This window comes from Plecotus auritus (assembly GCF_963455305.1).
Source record: "Plecotus auritus genome assembly, chromosome: 14".
In the NCBI taxonomy this organism is placed as follows: Eukaryota; Metazoa; Chordata; class Mammalia; order Chiroptera; family Vespertilionidae; genus Plecotus; species Plecotus auritus.
In genome coordinates this window covers 2,044,235-2,063,039 of record NC_137780.1, presented here as the reverse complement: position 1 = coordinate 2,063,039, position 18,805 = coordinate 2,044,235, and the positions used below count along the sequence as shown (strand labels likewise).

The 18,805-nt window shown below is 47.1% G+C and overlaps 1 protein-coding gene across 1 annotated transcript in view; it reads right to left on the bottom strand.

Annotated features, from left to right (window-relative positions):
- Positions 1–2,578: 2,578 nt before the first annotated feature.
- The window catches only part of ZBTB41 (zinc finger and BTB domain containing 41), a 27,135-nt gene continuing 10,908 nt past the window's right edge, over positions 2,579–18,805 (bottom strand). Inside the window, exons 6-11 of the mRNA XM_080651273.1 lie at positions 16,891–17,020; positions 15,692–15,787; positions 14,008–14,114; positions 12,004–12,109; positions 9,690–9,778; positions 2,579–8,421 (exon numbers count right to left, since the gene is read on the bottom strand). Coding sequence (XP_080507399.1) covers positions 7,766–8,421; positions 9,690–9,778; positions 12,004–12,109; positions 14,008–14,114; positions 15,692–15,787; positions 16,891–17,020 — 1,184 coding nt within the window. The 3' untranslated portion in view covers positions 2,579–7,765. The remainder of the gene's footprint in view (positions 8,422–9,689; positions 9,779–12,003; positions 12,110–14,007; positions 14,115–15,691; positions 15,788–16,890; positions 17,021–18,805) is intronic.

Here is an 18,805-nt window from a genome sequence, read left to right as displayed (position 1 = left end):
CACGCGCGGCACCGCCCACGTCCCCGCAGAGCCAATCAGCGAGCAGCGGCGCCCGTCAAACCTCCGCAGGGGCCAATCGGGGGGCAGCAGCGCCGGGCCAATGAGACAGCAGCGCTTCATTTAAATGATTGCTCTGTCGCGCTCTCCGCGGAGGGGCCGCAAACCGAGGCGGGGTCTTTGCGACACCCCGAAACCCGCGGCTCGGAAATGAAATCCGCCTTTTTGGTTTTGCAAAGAGGTTGCATTGAGCGGGGGAGAAGGCGGCGGCGGCGGCGGCAGCACTTCCACCGGGGAGGTGGAGCCATCCTTGCGGTTGCCAGGGGCAACCTTAGGCAAAACCGTTAAGGAGGCTAAGCGTGGCTCCAGCCAGCCCCGCCCCCCCCGTCCAATGTACCCCCCAACCCCCGCCCAGGATTAGAGTCATCCGCTTTTTTTTTTTTTTTTCGGATCCCAGGGCCGAATGGGAGAAAACGAAGACAATGAGATGCACACTTTGTATGAACGTGCTTATTTCAGTGAGTGACCACAGCAGGGAGTCGGTGCGTTTACATGCTGGGTTTTTAGTTATTTATTACTGAATTTATTGGGGTGACACTGAAGAATGAAATTATACAGGTCTCAGGTGCACAATTCTGCAACATTGCGTTGTGTCTTTATATTGCATTGTGTGTTTGGTAGTTCTCAACGAGAGATGCTGGGAGCAAAACTAGATGAAACCTGAGATTCACGGCAATTTCACGACTGATGGTGTTGGCAGGCCATCCCTGGACCAGTAACTCCTTCGTTTTATCTCAGTTGTCGTTATCTAAGAACATATTCATATACGCCCCCCAGGTGGTTTTAAGCCTCAACCCCGTTGGATGGGACCCATTCACCTGTATCTCACAGACCTGCCCTAGGGCCAGGGAGAGACAAAGCCAGGATATGTAACACAGGAGCCCTGGCCCTAATCTTGCCCTTACCCTATACCGCACTGCCTCTACAGGCGGTAGGAAACTCTATTTTTGTTTTATATTTTTATTGATTTCAGAGAGGAAGGGACAGGGAGGGAGGTAGAGAGAAACATCCATGATGAGAATCATTGCTCAGCTGCCCCACACTGGGGATCGAGCCCGCAACCCGGGGCATGTGCCCTTGACCGGGAATCGAACTGTGACCTCCTGGTTCATCGGTCGATGCTCAACCACTGAGCCATGCCGGCCGGGCGGAAACTTTAAAAATATGTATGGGTATGGGTACACAAACGATGTCAGAAAAACAGCCCTGGTTGAAAGGCAATGAGGAAGGTGAGACAGGAAATTATATTCACTGATACCGAATGGGGCCTGAAGTGGAACCGTTACCTTAACAATATTTAAACAAAATTGTTATAGCGGTGTTTTGACCCCGTTAAGACTGGTGTACAATGAGAACACTACTACAGAGTTTTTTAAGCAAAAATGTTAGCATGAATGATAATTTCAAAAACACTTATATTATTTCATAACTGTGAATATCATTCTTCAGATTAACATTGCAAATACAAGCCTTCTGACGCTTCCGTCACTGAAGGGTTTCAGCTCAACAGCGCAGTTCATTTCGTTTACTAGTCATTGTTAATCTTTAAGCGTCTATTCATTCGCCACTTAAAAACCATTACACCATTTAATACATTTAATATGTAAAATAGCTAGCTGATGAGAAAGAAAATTGGCGTAGACGTGCCCCGGAATGCTTGGCTTTCCATTTGTTGGCGGTCTTTGACCCACCAAGGCCTACAGAGGACTACATCCGCATGCTGAGAAACGGTTCAACGAGACCTCGATATGCTTTCTGAAGACCCAAGAACTTTATTGGAAGTATCAAAACAACAGAGAACGAGATCCGCATACAATACGCTTCCTAGCTGTCACAGAGACGGGGTCTTTTCTAAAAAGACATTAGTACTTAAGAGACACGGGACAGCCCCAGGATCCAGAAAGCTCGCACGGTAACGTTCCACATGGTCGACAAACGATGCCTGTTGGTTATTTTAGATTGCTCCTGGTCACTGCTCTGAAACGTGTCCTTAATGATCGAAACAAAACGTAGGATGTGCGACGGAATACTAAGTTCGGAGGCATTTTGCCGAAACCGGTTTGGCTCAGTGGATAGAGCGTCAGCCTGCGGACTGAAAGGTCCCAGGTTCGATTCCGGTCAAGGGCATGTGCCTTGGTTGCGGGCACATCCCCAGTGGGAGGTGTACAGGAGGCAGCTGATCAATGTTTCTCTCTCATCGATGTTTCTAGCTCTCTATCCCTCTCCCTTTCTCTCTGTAAAATATCAATAAAAAATATATTTTAAAATAAGTTCGGAGGCATTTTCACTTGAATGGACACCATCAAGCCCCTTCACGGTAACATGTACCACGCACGTGGAGCAGCTCAACACGCACCTTCATACTCACTTGTTGGCAGCCGCACTGGTCAGCTGTCCTCCGGTTTCATCTGGAAGGCAAGCCCGACGGCTGGAAGGAATAAACGTTTTGTAAGTACACCGCAGTGAGCTGTCCAACGTCACCGCAAGCAGGAGTGCCGAGCAAAGAGGAGAAATAGCCATGAGAAGTGTACATGCTCTTTATTCAAGAAACGTTTTAGAATTTCCAAACGTAATGCAAGCACTGAAAATACTTTAAGAATTTGAAGAAAAGAAAAAAAAAAAGAGGTATGTCCATCTCTGTCTAACCTCTATTCCGCGAATATAATCTTCATTTCTATTTATATAATGGCTACAGAGGCTAAATTTAGATTCTTTGGGCATTTTCCAATAGTCACAGACGTAAGATCAATCAATACACAGCAAGTTGAAGCAGGAAGCGTAAACAAAACATAAGCTTTGCCTCTACCAAAATCTCTCCTCTACCTTACAAGCTAATAAGACTTTTGTCTTATTAAGGCTACTTCCGAAGGAAGTGCAGAGAGCATGCTAATAGTCCAGCAGGAAAGGACCGTTAAGTAGAAATAGTTTGGAAGGAAAGAAAGAGGCCGACCCACCTCAAGAAACCACTGCAGACTTTACCGGGAGACGACGCCAAAGCAAGTGAAGGATCTAAGCAAGAACTGTCTAATTTTCTAAACTGGTTAGAAAACTATTCTCACATTACCCGTCACTCGCTCTCATAGCAAGTAACACTTGCCCATTATCCTATTTAAAGGTTTAGAAAAGCCACTTGCTTCTGGTACATTCTCACCCTTTAAAATTTGGCACTGAACCTTCGAGTAGTCCAAACGCGACTCTCCCAGTCCTCACTCTTCCCGAGTTGGTCCGCTCTAGCTGTAGGTTGCTTGTGCTGTCCCTGCTCCTAAGGGGAAACTCAGCTCAAGCCATCCCCTCTTCCTGTTCAGTTTCAGGCACACTGAAATCAGCAGCCGTTCCGTATACAGCTGGCTGGTTATGGTGACTGATTCTTGTTAAAAAAAAGAAAACTGGGGGGGGTTGGGGGGGAAGGAGGAGACAGAGAGACAGACACACAGCTCATTTTATTTTATTAGTGAGATTCCTCTAAGAAGCGTAGAGAGCCAGGCCTGGGAGCGTCTTTGCAGTGACTATAAAGGCCAACATAGACATAAAAAAAACAAAGAAAAAAAAACATAACATTCACACAGGGACGCTAGTGCCTATTTCCTTACATAAACATAAAGCAACCTTCAAAAATTACCATAAAGTGCTGCCTGCCCAGCAGGCCACACAAACGTAAGACCCGGAACAACGACAAAATCAAAACCCTTTACTGGCCGCCAGCACACCCGAGCCGGCGGAAGCAACTCAGAGCAACTACAACTCAGGGAAAAGGCACGCAGCGTTCGGTCCAGACAAGACGGTCCAAGAGCTGGTGCCCCGTGTCTGACTTGTCCCCAGGGTGTGGTCGGATGATCCGGAAGGAGGAAAACCCAGACTCACCAACATGAGCGGTCTAGCTGTGTCTCGAGAATGTGTCTCTAGAATGTGTTTGCAATTGTACAGTGAAAAGCAGTGCATGATATTTTCCTAGCCCTTCACTGACCGTTTATGTTACTCCGCTAAGATGTTCTGACACTTTAAAAAGGTCAGCAGAACATTATCAGTGTCCCTAACCTGACTCATGAGGAAGTTACCTAATAAAGCACTAGTCTAAACCCTATCCTGGCTACCCCTCTTCTGCTGCCAATACATGACTCAACTGCTTCAAAGGATGCCAAGATCACTACCTTCGGAGGTGGTTAAACCTTGCTGGATGAAGAACAAACCCTCACCTTAAATGGTATTTCAGACTGCAAAAAAATAGGTGGAGTGTTTCATACAAAAATAACTTCAACTTGTCTTAAAAACAAAATCTAAGGCAAATGATTTTTAATAGTGTAGTGTAAAAAATAAGCTTACTGTTATGCATTTAATAGTGATTCAGTTAATTCTATGAGTTAAACTGAGGAAAACAGCGTTCTTACTTGTAATTCATTTGTCAGTATGACTATTCCCAGAGCACTTTCTTCCGTTCTTATTTTTATACATATAAACACAAACACTTAGTCTTAGTATTCAAACTAACCATTTTTTTAAATCCATAAGCCTAGGACTTCCACTGTGCTTCTTTGGACAAATATTTATTCGAACAACAAAGAATTTAAATTCTTTTGAACTACTGTAATAGCTACTAAAAATCTTTGGTGCATTTAAGTAAAAACCGATCAGGTTAACAAATCTCTACCCTTAATAAATTATTCCACTTACATATTAAGTGCTAACTGCTATCAGCTAAAACATTAATTTAAAACAATAAGTTATGCTCATAAAATAAAAAATTCTGAATGAGGCTAAGCTTAGTTGCAAAATTCAGAATTTAAGTACAGGTACAGAAGTAAGGTATTTTAGAGTTCATGGGACATTTGTCCCCAAACCTCCCCAATAGTACAAAAGAGTAGGCCTCATTTCATATTTCTTGTGCCAACTTCAAAAACTATATACATTCAGTTTGCCCAGATCTATGAGGTTTTCACCAATGTAACGTTTCTTAGACTCTCATCTGGAAATCAGAGGCAGCAGATTGTGATGGATTGCTTATTCATCCGCTGAGACTCTCTCTCTTCATCAGAGTCACCCTTCCCCGCCCAGCCTGTTGGAGATGACGCGAGAAAACGCAGTACCAGCCACTCATCAGTGATGGGGGCTTAACTGCATCCTTCACCTCGGACTCCCTCCCCCCAAACTGGGAAGACAGCACGTCCAACTCTCCTCAGAGCTCGCTCTGAAGCTGACAGGAGATAACTTGCGAAAGCAATTTATAAGCCTCTATTCAAGTGCAGTGACCTACGATAACTAACTAGATTTGCATTTCATTTTACAGAGAAGATGCATTCCAGAAAAGTTGCCTACTGTGAGCCAATTCCTACCATCGAATCATGGATTTAAAAGCAGTAGGTTATTCAAAGGACCCTAAAAGTGAATACCTTCAAAAAACAAAGTATTCTTTTCCATGTGAAAATGCAACACCTTTTTGTCCTGCTACCAAACAGAATACACCGCATACACACACGTCTAGACCATCTGCCTTTTTGCAAGCCCCACGGCTTACAGGCGAGGCAGGGTACACTGCTAGGTATGATTTCTTTTCGTAAGAGGAACTTTTTTTAGTTCAAAGCCGTGTTGTGCTTTATGTTAAAAACTAGAGGCCCGATGCACGAAGATTCGTGCAAGAATGGGCCTTCCTTCCCCGGGCTGCAGGCACCGCCTTCGCTCTGGCCCGGAGCCGCCTTTCCGCCTTCCCACGCTGCCCAGAGGCCCGGAGCTGCTGGGGCGGTGCATGGCGATGACGCAAGCATCCCGCCCCGCCCCCTCGGCACTTGCGTATGCAAATTAACCCTCCATCTTTGTTGGGTTAATTTGCATACTCACTCCTGATTGGCTGGTGGGCGTCACAAAGGTACGGTCAATTTGCATCTTTCTCTTCTATTAGTGTAGATTGTAAGGATACGTATTTCTCAAAGTTGATCTGAAAGACTCACAGACTAACAGTACCTCATCTTGTCAAGTTCAGTCATGTAAGTACCCAGATAGATTATCATTTCCACACAAAATGTGTCGAAAAGGAGAATTAATGCATTAATTATATCTACCGGTCCTAGAATGATTATAACCAAATCTTCACAACTGAGGCAAAACTCAGGTTGATTTTCTTATTTACAAGAGCTACTTGGGTCAAGTGCCTCAACTCTCAACACTTTTTCTGCTATGCCCACAAGTACCTTCCTTTCTTAAGTGCTTCAGCAAACACATATCCCCATTAAGTGGCTAAATTTTATTAAAATGTCATTATTTTATTTGTGATTTTTTTTTTTTCACAAGGGCTGGGCCAGGCATTACAGTTTACATAAAAAAAGTGCTTAAAGCAATTAGGAGTGTAAACAGAATGGAAATAGCAAACGCTTAACATTGCTATTTTCCACTAGTTTACATACAAATGACATGCTAAGGAAGATCAACCCCGCCTATTCTTATCCTCCCAGCAGCTCCACTAGGAAACAGTATCCTAGCTGACGTTTAAATTGACTTGGAGACAGGGAAAGTGCACATCTTTAAAGTATTTCACTGACTTTTTCCTCAATTAATTTTAATCAGCGAGGAGTCCCTGTAACTGCCATTTCCTTTCACCAAGTGCTCAACTTGTGTCTCAGACAACAATAAAAATCAAGGGTAGTTAGACTTTAGGCTTCTGTGAAAAGCAGAAGTAAATCTGGAGTCCATGTACATTTGTATACACACAGTGGTTCCCTGTAATTAAACAACACTGAGTTTAGATAGACACAAAAGAGTATAATTTGGCACCTTTTCTAACAACTATGTGTGCAATATCTCGGTTCTGTTTCCTAGAGTTGCAGTTAGCCAAGGTCAGTAAGACCAAAAATAACCTGTTCGTTACCTTTCATTGATTAGTGAGATGAAGATATATGCTGTGATATGTTAACGTGAAATAAATGGCAAATACGAAAGGTGAATGTACCTTGAATGACAGCATCACGTTTTGCTTTCTACACATTATCAATTGTGTCATTTAATGCTTAGGTCTACATTTATATTTCTTATTCATATTAATTGAAGCATAGGCAAAAACCAGTAATTTGGATAATTATTTCAATTCTGCATTTCATTGAACACGCTACTCTGACACTAGTTAGCTTTCTGGCTTGGAGTTTGTCAAAAGACCGAAGGATAATGACAACCTAAAATGACCAGATAACCAGACTGAGAAGCAACACAGAAAAATACCCAAGACTTCCTTAAAAATTCAAATTCCTAATGCCAATTTCCAGAAACCTGGAGGGAATAATAACGGATCTTAGTTCGGATAAGGAAGGGTTGCGATTATCCGTAAACTCTCATAAATTCTTTCTTAAACCCTACATGGTCCTTCAACTCGTTTGGAAGATGGGGAAGGGAGAAAAGAGGAATGAGACTAGAGAAGAAGAAAATTTCCACTGATGATTCAAAAAAACAGAACATAATGTCAACAGCTAATAATTTTGAAAAGTTTGAGATCCCATTAAAATTAGTGCTAAATAATCATTTAAAATCACCAAAATGTTCACTTCAAATACCTCGAAATGTGTCCAAATAGTCACATGTTCAGTAAACAGAGATACGTATTTTTCTTGATTTGAGACGGCTCTGAGTGCTTGAAAAGGAAGGAAAGAGCAGACCTACTCCTCGGAAAGGCACCCTCGCCGGGCGGCCAGCTCGCGGGCGTCCAGCCAACCTGTGGAACGTCGGGCCTTCCTCACGAGCGATGCTCAGCATCCGGGATGCTCTGCCCGGCCGCGGCGCTATCGAGGCCCAGCAGCGTCCCGAGGTAAGACTGTTCCGGGGGGTCCAGCATCTGCTCGGCTCGGACGGGGTGAACTATATTTGCGGGCTGAGGCGTCAGAGTGTATTTTTCCAGAAAAGCCAAGTCAGCTGCCCGTGGGTAGTCGGCCGGCGGCGGCTGCGGGGACAGGATGTCGTGCGAAGACGGTGGGAGGGGGGCGCCGTGCCGCCCCAGATCGCTGGGGGCCTCGGGCATCTGCACGGGAACCAGCGTGACGGGCACACACACCTCGGCAGACACGTCCTGCAGCGTCGTCTTGGCTTCCGCCGGGTGCGCTGTGGGCCGGTCCAGGTACTGCTTGGTGTCTGCCTGGAAGACCTTGGCGTCGGGCGCGTACGGCACGGGCACGGCCGCCAGCTTTTCCTCGGCGGTGCCCAGGGCGTCGTCGGGGGACTGGATGCCGTGCACGTGGTCGATGTGGTACTTCAGCTTGTCCTTCCGCTTGAACGTGGCGTTACAGTACTGACAGTAGAAAGGCCGGGCGTCGGAGTGGATGACCAGGTGCTTGGTCAGGGTCTTCTTAATTCTAAACGACTGGTTGCAGATTTGACACTTGTAAGGCTTCTCACCTGCATGAACAAAAAGGACGTGTAAAGATGCACCGGCTTGAGAAGACAATGATTTCAAGCAGCCCGTGTCCCATGCGGATTCTTACAAGAACTCGATAAGAGCAGCAATGTTACGTGCTATCACAGAACAGTGAGCTGGTCAAGAGGAGGGGCTCAGACACTGGGAGATGTGGGTTTGAATTCTGGCTGTGCCACTCACTAGACAAACCTTCGGCCAGCTTCCCAATCATGAGCAGTTAGCCTCGGCCGTCATGATCACAGCTTGCCGTTACTCCCCTTTACTCGCACAGCGGCCTCTGTGTACCCCCGGGTTAGGGCTTCTTCCTTTGGAGGGAGGTGTGATTCTGCTTTTCACAGCAGCACTGTATCGGTCATAGATTCTTTCCTGTAATCCTTGGCTATTGGAATTACCCAAATCCAGTTATTTCCCCCATTCTGATATTTATGATCGCAATTACTTTTCTTTTCCAGAACAGCCGCCCGACAACACTCAAACTAAATGTAAGACACAGCAGCTGAAAACGCATAAATGAGCCTCCTTCTCAAAAAGGAAGAGGAAGAGCACGGAAAACTCTTCGTTTATAGGAGATGTCAAACCAAGGCCTACAGGGAAGGTCCCAGCCTGCGTAGTCTGTAATTCACAACAGGGTAGCAGCAGAAGCAAGCCGTTCCACTCGGCCGGCCTGCGAGTGACAGCTGCCTGGGCAGAGGAAAACGACTCGTGGGCACTTGTAGGCGAGGCAACGAGGCCATATTTGAATTACTTTTTCAAAGACAAGAAAATAAATGTCTTTAGAGAGTTCACAGATACAGAGGAACCGTAAACAAGCAGAAAAGGGGGAAAGGAGAGCCAAGCGTTGAGTAAATTCCCGATGAGGAACGTTTTCCCCTAATTGTACAGAACGATATTCACAGCATTCAAGCTTATCTATAATAATGAAAGCGTAATATGGCAATTAGACCGGACATCCTTCCGGACGAAGCCGGGGCTGCGAGGGAAGCCGGTGCAGGCAGCCAGGGGAAGGAAGGCCTACTCTTGCACGAATTTCGTGCATCGGGCCTCTAGTATCATAGAGAATGGAAGACCAGAATATTGCTCATTGATAACATCAAACTTTATATAATGAGCAAAAATCTTAATGGGGGAAAAAACAAAACAACTTAACCGAGAACAACAAAGTTTAAATGCCTCTATTTTACTCCTGAATAATACACAAAGATATAGATATATATATATACACATATATAAACTACCCGTTAAGTTTTACCTGAATGCGTCCGAAAATGCATTTCGAGACTTGATTTGCCTTTAAAAAATTTCTTACAGACATCACACTGATGAAAGGTGGCTTTATATCTAAGAAAATAAAAAGGGTTGAGTTTTCTCAGCATCATTTCAGTGATACACCACAAATCGAGGTACAACGGTGTCAGACAAGCACCTGTTAAGACCGAGCTGGGCGCGGACGTGGCCACTGTCTTCGTGGAATAAATACCACGTGACTTGAAAGAACAAAAGACAACCCTCAGTTACAGACGTGAATACGGTGGCGGGTATTTCCTCAAAAATCACATGACGTGAGCCTGTCACTTCAAGGGGAAAACACTGACAGTATCTGTTGCTGATAAAACGGGGGCTTTCAGGCTAACGTAAGACTTTGGGGGGATCTGCACTTGCCCTTGATCCTGGCCGGATCCGTGCACTCCACTCTGGGATGCTGGAGGAAGTATAGCAAATGGGACTTGTGGACCCCGTCCTGTGAAAATACACCGACACTGGAAAACCTGTGGCTCAGGGAGCCCCCATGTTCCGAATGACGAATGCAGGGTACGACAGTATCATGTAGGTGACACGCCCGTTCAAAGTGCCGGACGGGCCAAGAGATGACAGGCATCAGGGGATAGAACCTCATGTATGTAGCTCAGGTCCCACCTTGCTCCTGCGCCTACGAAGCTGCCACTTGCTGAGTCTTAGTGTGGCTGTCACGAGTAACAGCCACAATTATCTAAGAAAAGGGCTATGATCAGACCCCTCCCTTACCAACTGTGTATCTGAAGGGGGCTAGATTTTCTTCATTTCCTTCCACCAAAATAACACACCTGACAGCAGACAGGACAATCCGGCTATCAGGCTGTGAAAGAGACTTACGAGAATGTAAAACAATACCACTCTTTTGATAGTTTTGTTTTGTGAAGGACTTACTTTTCACATAATTGCTATTTATGTGAGCATGCGATGGCCGTATCATTACTAAATGAATTAATAAATAAGAACTTTCATTTTTCTCATTTTAATTTCTAAGGATTCATATAATTTATCTAAACTATAATATAGCGTCTATGTTGTAAGTACATAAACAAAAGCTCCCCAGGTACTGAACCATTTTTAAGGGTATGAAGGGGTGGTGACTCTCTGGAGCAGTGAGCGTGCGGGCCCGTCTTCACCCACTCGCACAGGATGCTGAGGCTCTGACGTCCTTCTCTGCATGGCATCGTGGGTATTTTCACGGCCCAGCCCTTCAGAGCCTACTGGCATCTCGTGAGCCCAGAGTACAACGACCCCTCTGAACACACTGATTCAATGAGTGGATCCCTGAACAAGGCCAGCGAAGGTCAGTGAAGGGGGCGCCACACCAGTGCATGAAAATGAGCCAAGGATGCAAGTCGCCTGCCTCGTGGTCCTCAGGCCAGTCTCCGGCTTCTGCCTCCCCAGATGCTGCGTGGAGCACGCTCAGTCCAGTAACTGTCCTGGCACCTTCAACCATGTCTACTACTCAGCAGTTGCTCCTCATACCTCGTCCAAGAGCGTAACATTGTTCAACATGTCACACTGGACAACTCAGTTAAGCTTGGATCGCTAAATCGTATTAAAAAGTGGATGATCAGGACCATGCATGCCTCCTTCAAATAAAATGCCATGTTAAGTGCTTAGTGTGGTTAACAAGATTTAAGTTCTGACTACAAACATTCCCAGTAACTGCTGTCTCATATAATAAAAGGGTAATATGCAAATTGACCCCAACAGCGGAACAACTAGGAACGACCGGTCGCTAGGACACGCACTGACCACCAGGGGGCAGACGCTCAACGCAGGAGCTGCCTCCTGGCGGTCAGTGCGCTACCACAGGGGCATCACCACTCAGCCAGAAGCCGGGCTCACGCTGGCGAGCGCAGCAGTGGTGGCGGCAGTTGGGACTTCCCCCGAGGGCTCCTGGCACGCAAGAGGGCGCAGGCCGGGCTGAGGGACCCCCCGGAATGCACGAATTTTGTGCACCGGGCCTCTAGTTAAGTATAATACACAGGCAGTGTTATAGGCGCCAAGAGCCACAGCAGCCAAACACACGAATCCCCCAGAGAGGGCCGAGCTTTTATGTCCGCCACCTCCTAGCTTCTGAACAACAGAACAAGTACCAAGGTGGGCCTTGCTCAATTCCGATAGGTCAGCAGAGAAGCTACAGCAGTGAGAGAGCTGGTTAGCCAACCCATCCCCAACTAAACAGCACACACGGAGACGCCTCGTAACGCTCCCCCAACCCAGGCTGATCCGAAGCAGTACGAATGAGAAGCTGCCTTTTCACTTACTTCTGCCACACTTTCTCTCCAAGGTGCACGCTCTTGTAATGAACAGTGAGATGATCCCTACGGCCAAAACATTTTCCGCATTCTTCACACTGATGAGCCTTTTCACCTTAAAGACCCAAATATTTTATTATAATACGCACTTCAGTTTCCACCCCCCAGAAATAGATTAACAAACAGGAAAATAACACGGGGAGAAACAGACCAGGGAAGGCAAGCCACCCTCAATTCTGGGCTATGTGCCTCACATTCCCCCTCAAATACCTTCTGTCAACGAATCTACGCTTGTTTTCATGGACATGAATCCTGTTCCCTATGTCAGCAGCCTTTTGCTGCAGACTTCAAATCTCACCTTTCGATGTAACAGAGCAAGATAAATGAAATTACTTCAAAACCCAGGGTTGGGGGGGAGGGGATATCTTCAATGAACATACATTGAATCAAGACGAGGCTGTCTTACTATCTGAGAAAGGACCTGAACATTTTCAGACCTTTGTACTCGACTTTAAAAAGACTGTCCTCTGTGGGGTTTTCTCACATTTACAAAAGGGCCAACATCTATATATAAAAGGCTAATATGCAAAGTGTCCCCTTGGGAGTTCGACCAGGAGACCAGGAGTTCGACTGCTCGCTATGACACGCGCTGACCACCAGGGGCGGCATGGAACGAAGGAAGGCCCCAGCTGGCAGCTGGAAGGAAGGCCCTGATCGGCCCTGATCACCGGCCAGGCCTAGGGAACTTCATAAGACTTTCAACACGCTTTTGAAATGGTAACGGCTACTCAACCGACCGCACTGGGATCGCCTCAGAACGTGATGGCCCACCTGCTGTATTCCTGATACTTAGCTGTGTGTACAGTGACGATAATAGTCACCTGCCCGCCCTAGCTGGTTAGGCTCAGTGGATAGAGCATCGGCCCGCAGACTGAAGGGTCCCAGGTTCGATTCCGGCCAAAGGCACATGCCCGGGTTGCAAGCTTGATCCCCAGTTGGGGCGTACAGGAGGCAGCTGATCAATAATTCTCTCTCATCATTGATGTTTCTCTCTCTCTCTCTCTCTCTCCCTTCCTCTCTGAAATCAATAAAGAAAAACATTTTTAAAAATGTGTTCACTGATAATAGTCACCTGCCCTCCTGAGCCCACAGACATGGCCTTTCCCACACTGCGCTCAGAGGGGGCTCTTGGAACACGTCCTGAACATCAATCTGAGAAGAAAATACGGAAGAAATCCCCGGGATATAAAAATTACAGACACGATATAAAGATCTGAAACTGATCAGCATGATTTAGGTACTCTTTAAAAAAAAAAAGATGGGGTTTCAAAAATTCACTGCGACATGCACTTGAACACGCAGCTACAATCATGTCTCTTCAAGCGTCCGTGTTCCGCTAACTTCCGTCAACTCCAATCAAAATGCTAACTATTATCTTGGCGTCTCCCTTTAGGGAGCCGTCGGCAGCAACGGCTGCATGTCTCCACGTAACGTGCCCGATGCAAACGTTGAGCATTTGATTGAAACGGTTTTAAAATATAGTTTGTAGTCATTAAAGACAACCGTGTGATTAAAAAGACAGTGGAAAAAAAATAGGTCATAAAAGTATGTCCCTTTCAAATGCTTCTTAAAAAGGGTGGTGAGGCCGAAACCGGTGTGGCTCAGTGGATAGAGCGTCGGCCTGCGGACTGAAGGGTCCCAGGTTCGATTCTGGTCAAGGGCATGTACCTTGGTTGCGGGCACATCCCCAGTAGGAGGTGTGCAGGAGGCAGCTGATCGATGTTTCTCTCTCATCGATGTTTCTAGCTCTCTATCCCTCTCCCTTCCTCTCTGTAAAATATCAATAAAATATATTTTTAAAAAAAGGGTGGTTAGAACCAGCGTTCAAAGGAGTGGCCTACATATACCCAATTATTAGACTAACAGCCAGCGTTCATTAGCACTGAATAGCATGTACTTTGCAGGTGCTTGCTACAAAAGGACTGGGGAACAGCCTCACCGAACACACCTCACCTGAATGGATCTTCTTGTGCTTCGTCAGGTGGTCGTGGCGAATGAAGGTTTTCCCACACTCGTCACACTCGTACCTCTTGTCGTCATGATGTACTCGTAAGTGAAGTCTGCGGGAACAAGAGTGGAAGAGCACTGGAGACGGCGACTCGGGAGGAACCACGGGGTTCGCTCCACGCGGGGAGGGCGGGCTGCCTGCTCCCAGCTCACCCCTTTCCGGCTCCCTCTCTAGGACTCTGAGCCCTTCCTGCTCGGACCACCTGACACCAGGCTCCCTGCTCTCCTCACCTCTTCAAACAAGCACTCGGCTCTGCCCAGGCGCACACCACTTCCGGACGACACTCCTTCCTGGCCGTTCAGATCCTCCATCTACTTCGCTAAACCTAGCAAACGGCAAGGCTCATATCTCAGAGCAGCCGAAGCGGGAGAGAATCCAGAAGGACTGGAAGCAGACAAACGGGTGGGTGCCGGAGGGACACACACGGCTGGGGGCAAGTGACAGCCGGAATGAGAGGAACCCTTTCGGAGAACTGGCAGCGCTGATACAGCGCTGATACAGTCGGGAATGGAGTGAATGTATAAGTTATCAACTGTCCGACAATTACATGTTACTGCTGTTCTTCATATTGAACCAAACAAAATATGGCTCACTTCGTAGTCACCCAAGGACAGATTATAAAAGGTTTAACTTCTTAAAACTCATTTAACTGGAATTATTTTTATCCTCACCGTCTTCCAACCATGTATGTCCCATGTATGTCTCATTCAAGTTGCCCAAACATGCTGATTCTACTGTCACTAAAACTGTAAGCTGGCTGAATTACATGTAAAGGGAAGCATTCTGTTTAAACTCAGAGCGGTACATAGCAAAGCCTTAAGGTTAACATTCTTCAGAGCATTCATTAAAAGTAAAATTGTACACGTATCTCCCAGTACACAGTCACCTATTCATTCAGGGAAAGAAAGCAACTTCTCAGAAACTGCAAATGTGGCCAAGGATTCAGCTGCAGAAATAATTACATGAATTTCAAATAATGAAGACTTTCAAAAACTGAGAATCCCGGAGTTTTCCACTTTGCCATATTTTCATACCAAATGATTCTTCGACAATCGAGAGTGAAGAAATACGCTAAGTTTACACCAGCAGAGTTATAATAAATTTTGATTCAAAGAAAACTCATGAAATAAATCTTTAAACGATGACAATTCAGACAGTAAAGCATCCAGCAGACTTGGTGACGAGGAAATGTTTAAAAATATTTGATAGGACAGAATGAAGACGATATTCAAAGTTGTAGGGGGAAGTCTACAAGTTTCTTTTGCACAACTTTGCTTGTTACAAGTGCTAAGAAACGTTTTAAGTCAACACACAACTAAGCCACTGGTAAGAAAATAGAATTAAAATAAAGACATAGCCCTAACCGGTTTGGCTCAGTGGATAGAGCGTCGGCCTGCAGACTGAAGGGTCCCGGGTTCGATTCCGGTCAAGGGCATGTACCTTGGTTGTGGGCACATCCCCAGTAGGACGTGTGCAGGAGGCAGCTAATCGATGTTTTTCTCTCATTGATGTTTCTAACTCTCTATCCCTCCCCCTTCCTCTTTGTAAAAAAATCAATAAAACATATTTTTTAAAAAAATGAAGACGCCATTTCCGCTTCCGTCCCAGGAAGAAAAAGGGCTGCCTCACCTGTAAGAGCTGCCGTGGCGGAAACGCTGCCCGCAGATGCTGCAAAGATGGGGCTTTTCTCCACTGTGGATCCTCATGTGCTCCTTCAACGTGGTTCTGTGTTAAAAAATACACATTTAAACTGAAGATTTACTTAATGCCAATGTATACACGAAACAGATGCCCAGCAGGCTCACTAGAAACGTGTTCAAGCGAACACGCCTCTCCTAGGATCAGCCTCACCTGCACACACACATGCTTGTTCTCTCTCCTCTTACAAAACCAAAAAGCACAAAAACTGCACTTTGGCCTCCTTTGCCCCTGGTCTGCTCATGGTTTAACTATCTATCTTACACAAAACTTGGAGAAGAAGAAAGAGAAGATACGTGGTTGACACTGCTGAGTTAGGGAACCGTTTTCTCGTCTGCCTGGAAGACCTAAGCTGTCAGCCAGGGTGTCCTGTGCACCACGGCCTGAGTGGGGGATGGAAGAACCCAACGGCCTCACTTCTCGAGCGCCTGTACTCCAGGGGGACCCCATGCTGCTGGTCCCTGTGCCTTCTGTGGGTTCTGTGACGTCAACGGGGCTCTCCGTCCCTCCGACGCCTCCTTCGTTCCGAGACCCAGGTCAGGTCCCACTGACCCACTGGCTTCTAGCTACAAGCCTGTGTTCTTGTTACCTTTCTCCTCGGTCTCTGTGGCTCACTGTCTTTAAGATAAACAAGTAAGTGAGTAAACTTTAATGTATTTCTAGCGGGCTTTCCGAAGAAGACAAAAATGGCCCCTACGTTACATTCACCATCTAAACTCACCATGCCTGACTTTATATCATCGTCTACCAGGCGTCCTCAAACTGCGGCCCGCGGGCCACAGGCGGCCCGCCGAGGACATGGATCCGGCCCGCCGGGCGCCGCTGCCTGTCCTGCTTAGCAGCCGACGCGTCCCGGGCCCGCAGTGCGCATAGGAATTTGTTCATAGTTTTTTTTTTAAACTATAGTCCGGCCCTCCCACGGTCTGAGGGACAGGGAACTGGCCCCCCGTTTAAAAAGTGTGAGGAGCCCTGGTCTACAGCATTTTACGTAATTTGTGCTTTTGTGCCTCTGCACCTGAAATTAAACCCTAATGCAAGCACGTCGTGCCTGGCGTTACTCTGACCCTCACACACATCTCTCACTTCCGCGCCCGCACCAGGCCTCCGCTGCGGCCGTGGGCAACGCTCACCTCTCCCGCACGGACTTCCCGCAGATGAAGCAGGTCCACTTCCTCTTCCCGCCGTGCGTGCACTCTATGTGGCGCTTCAGGTTCCCCGTGTCGTTGAACTGGCGGCCGCAGATGTCACACGGGAAAGGACCTGGGGGCAAGCACAGCGCGGGTCAAGTTTAAGGAGCAGAGGCCAAGCCCAACGGCCCCGGTGTGTGTGCAACCAGAGAGGCTGTGGGCACCCCGGGAGCCTGCCGCTGTGACTGGCACCTGCAGGGGGCGGGGGGCGGAGGGGGGGCCGTCCTGAGGGACTGAGCCCTGCAGCTGTGGGGTCTGACCTGACGCTGTCTCCAGCCAGAGTGTCCGAACTGAGTGGAGCCGCGGGACAGCGAGCTGGTGCCGGAGACCTGCCTGTCGCCGTGGGGAGACCCCACACACGTTGGTGACCAGACGTTTGAGAAAGCAAGTGTTTTGTGTGAACAGCAAAGCAGACTCCCGGGGAGGAGGGAGACATGGTGGGTACGGACTGGGCTTCTCCCGAGGAGGGAGACGGACCGCTTTTCTCCTTGGCAGTGTGTAATAAATGGATGCCCAGTTTACTAGCGCCTACGTCATGACACCAGGCAATCCTTTAGTGACATGTTATCTTCTCTTCCTCGAAAGGCGGATCTATAGTCGTGTCTCTAACTCTGGAACTGAAGACCCATCAATCCCCAACAGAAGCGGTTTTTCCTGGAACTCATGTCTAAAGAAATTTCTCACGTGCAACATGCAGTCATGCATGTTCCTTCAACCACGGTCCTTGCATTACACATATCACAACAGTATGTAACCCGGGCAACAGTCATTACAAAACCTGTTTCCGTATGACGGTTCTTGGACATGCTGAGATGAAATACTACGCTGGACCAACTTAGTAATGCAGAGAGGTCTAAGCAAAAGAACAAATGTCAGCCTCCAGCAGACGCTAGCGCTGTGTACTAGGATTGCAAAGCTGAAGTATTCCTCACACACAGTGGGGGCTTCCAAGTATTTGGAGGAAGATGGTCAATCTCTCTTCCCAGACAAAACCTCTCCCTATTTCCCAGACAGAGCGTTTTAAGTCCTTCAGACGGCCCTAGGTCACCATGGTCACCCACGTCTGGAGTATCGATTGGTCCATTTCCACCTTGAATGTGGGATCTAGAAATGCCACGTTCCAGGTGGAGTTAAAATCGCATAGTATTAATAGAGTTCAAAGCTACACCGGTGTCTGTCAGGTCACATGACGCTGGTTCCGACTGTGCCTTGAAAGTCTCTGCTATTAACCCCATCTGTAACACAGGAGTTTGGACTCCGGACGATTTTCCGGTGTCCCCCATGACCAAAAGTCAGACCGTCCCCATGCCGACGACTCTGCATTTATTCTTCAATAAATTTAACTCTATTTGTTTTAACTTTTGGTCCAGTAGTTTTAACATTTTGATTTTCTACTGTATTTACCACCCCCACCAGCTTAACGTTAGCTACAAACTGTATAAGCACGAGGTACGTAGCTGTGTCCGGGCTGTCCACGGGAAAGCTGACCAGGGCGGGAAAAGACCCCACCTGGCCTAGTAACTCATCACTGGGGTTAACTATGGTGACCACCTCACCCCTCGACCAGCAGGACCACAAGTCTCCACTGTGCCCACAGCACTGGGGAGAGAGTTCATCCGATACGATACTGAATTCCAAACAGACGAAGTCTACTGCACTCCCTGAAAAATGAGTTTTGTCCAACACCAAGAAGCCGTATCCCAAGCACTCCCAAAGCTATCCGACCACCAGTATCAACGGTGAGTAAATGCAGTTTAGAACCGCGGACACATCTGCCACCGAAACAGTAGACAGACAGACGTATTTCCTCGTCTCCAGGAACGGCAGGACACGCCGTACCCCTCCCCGCCCCTGATCC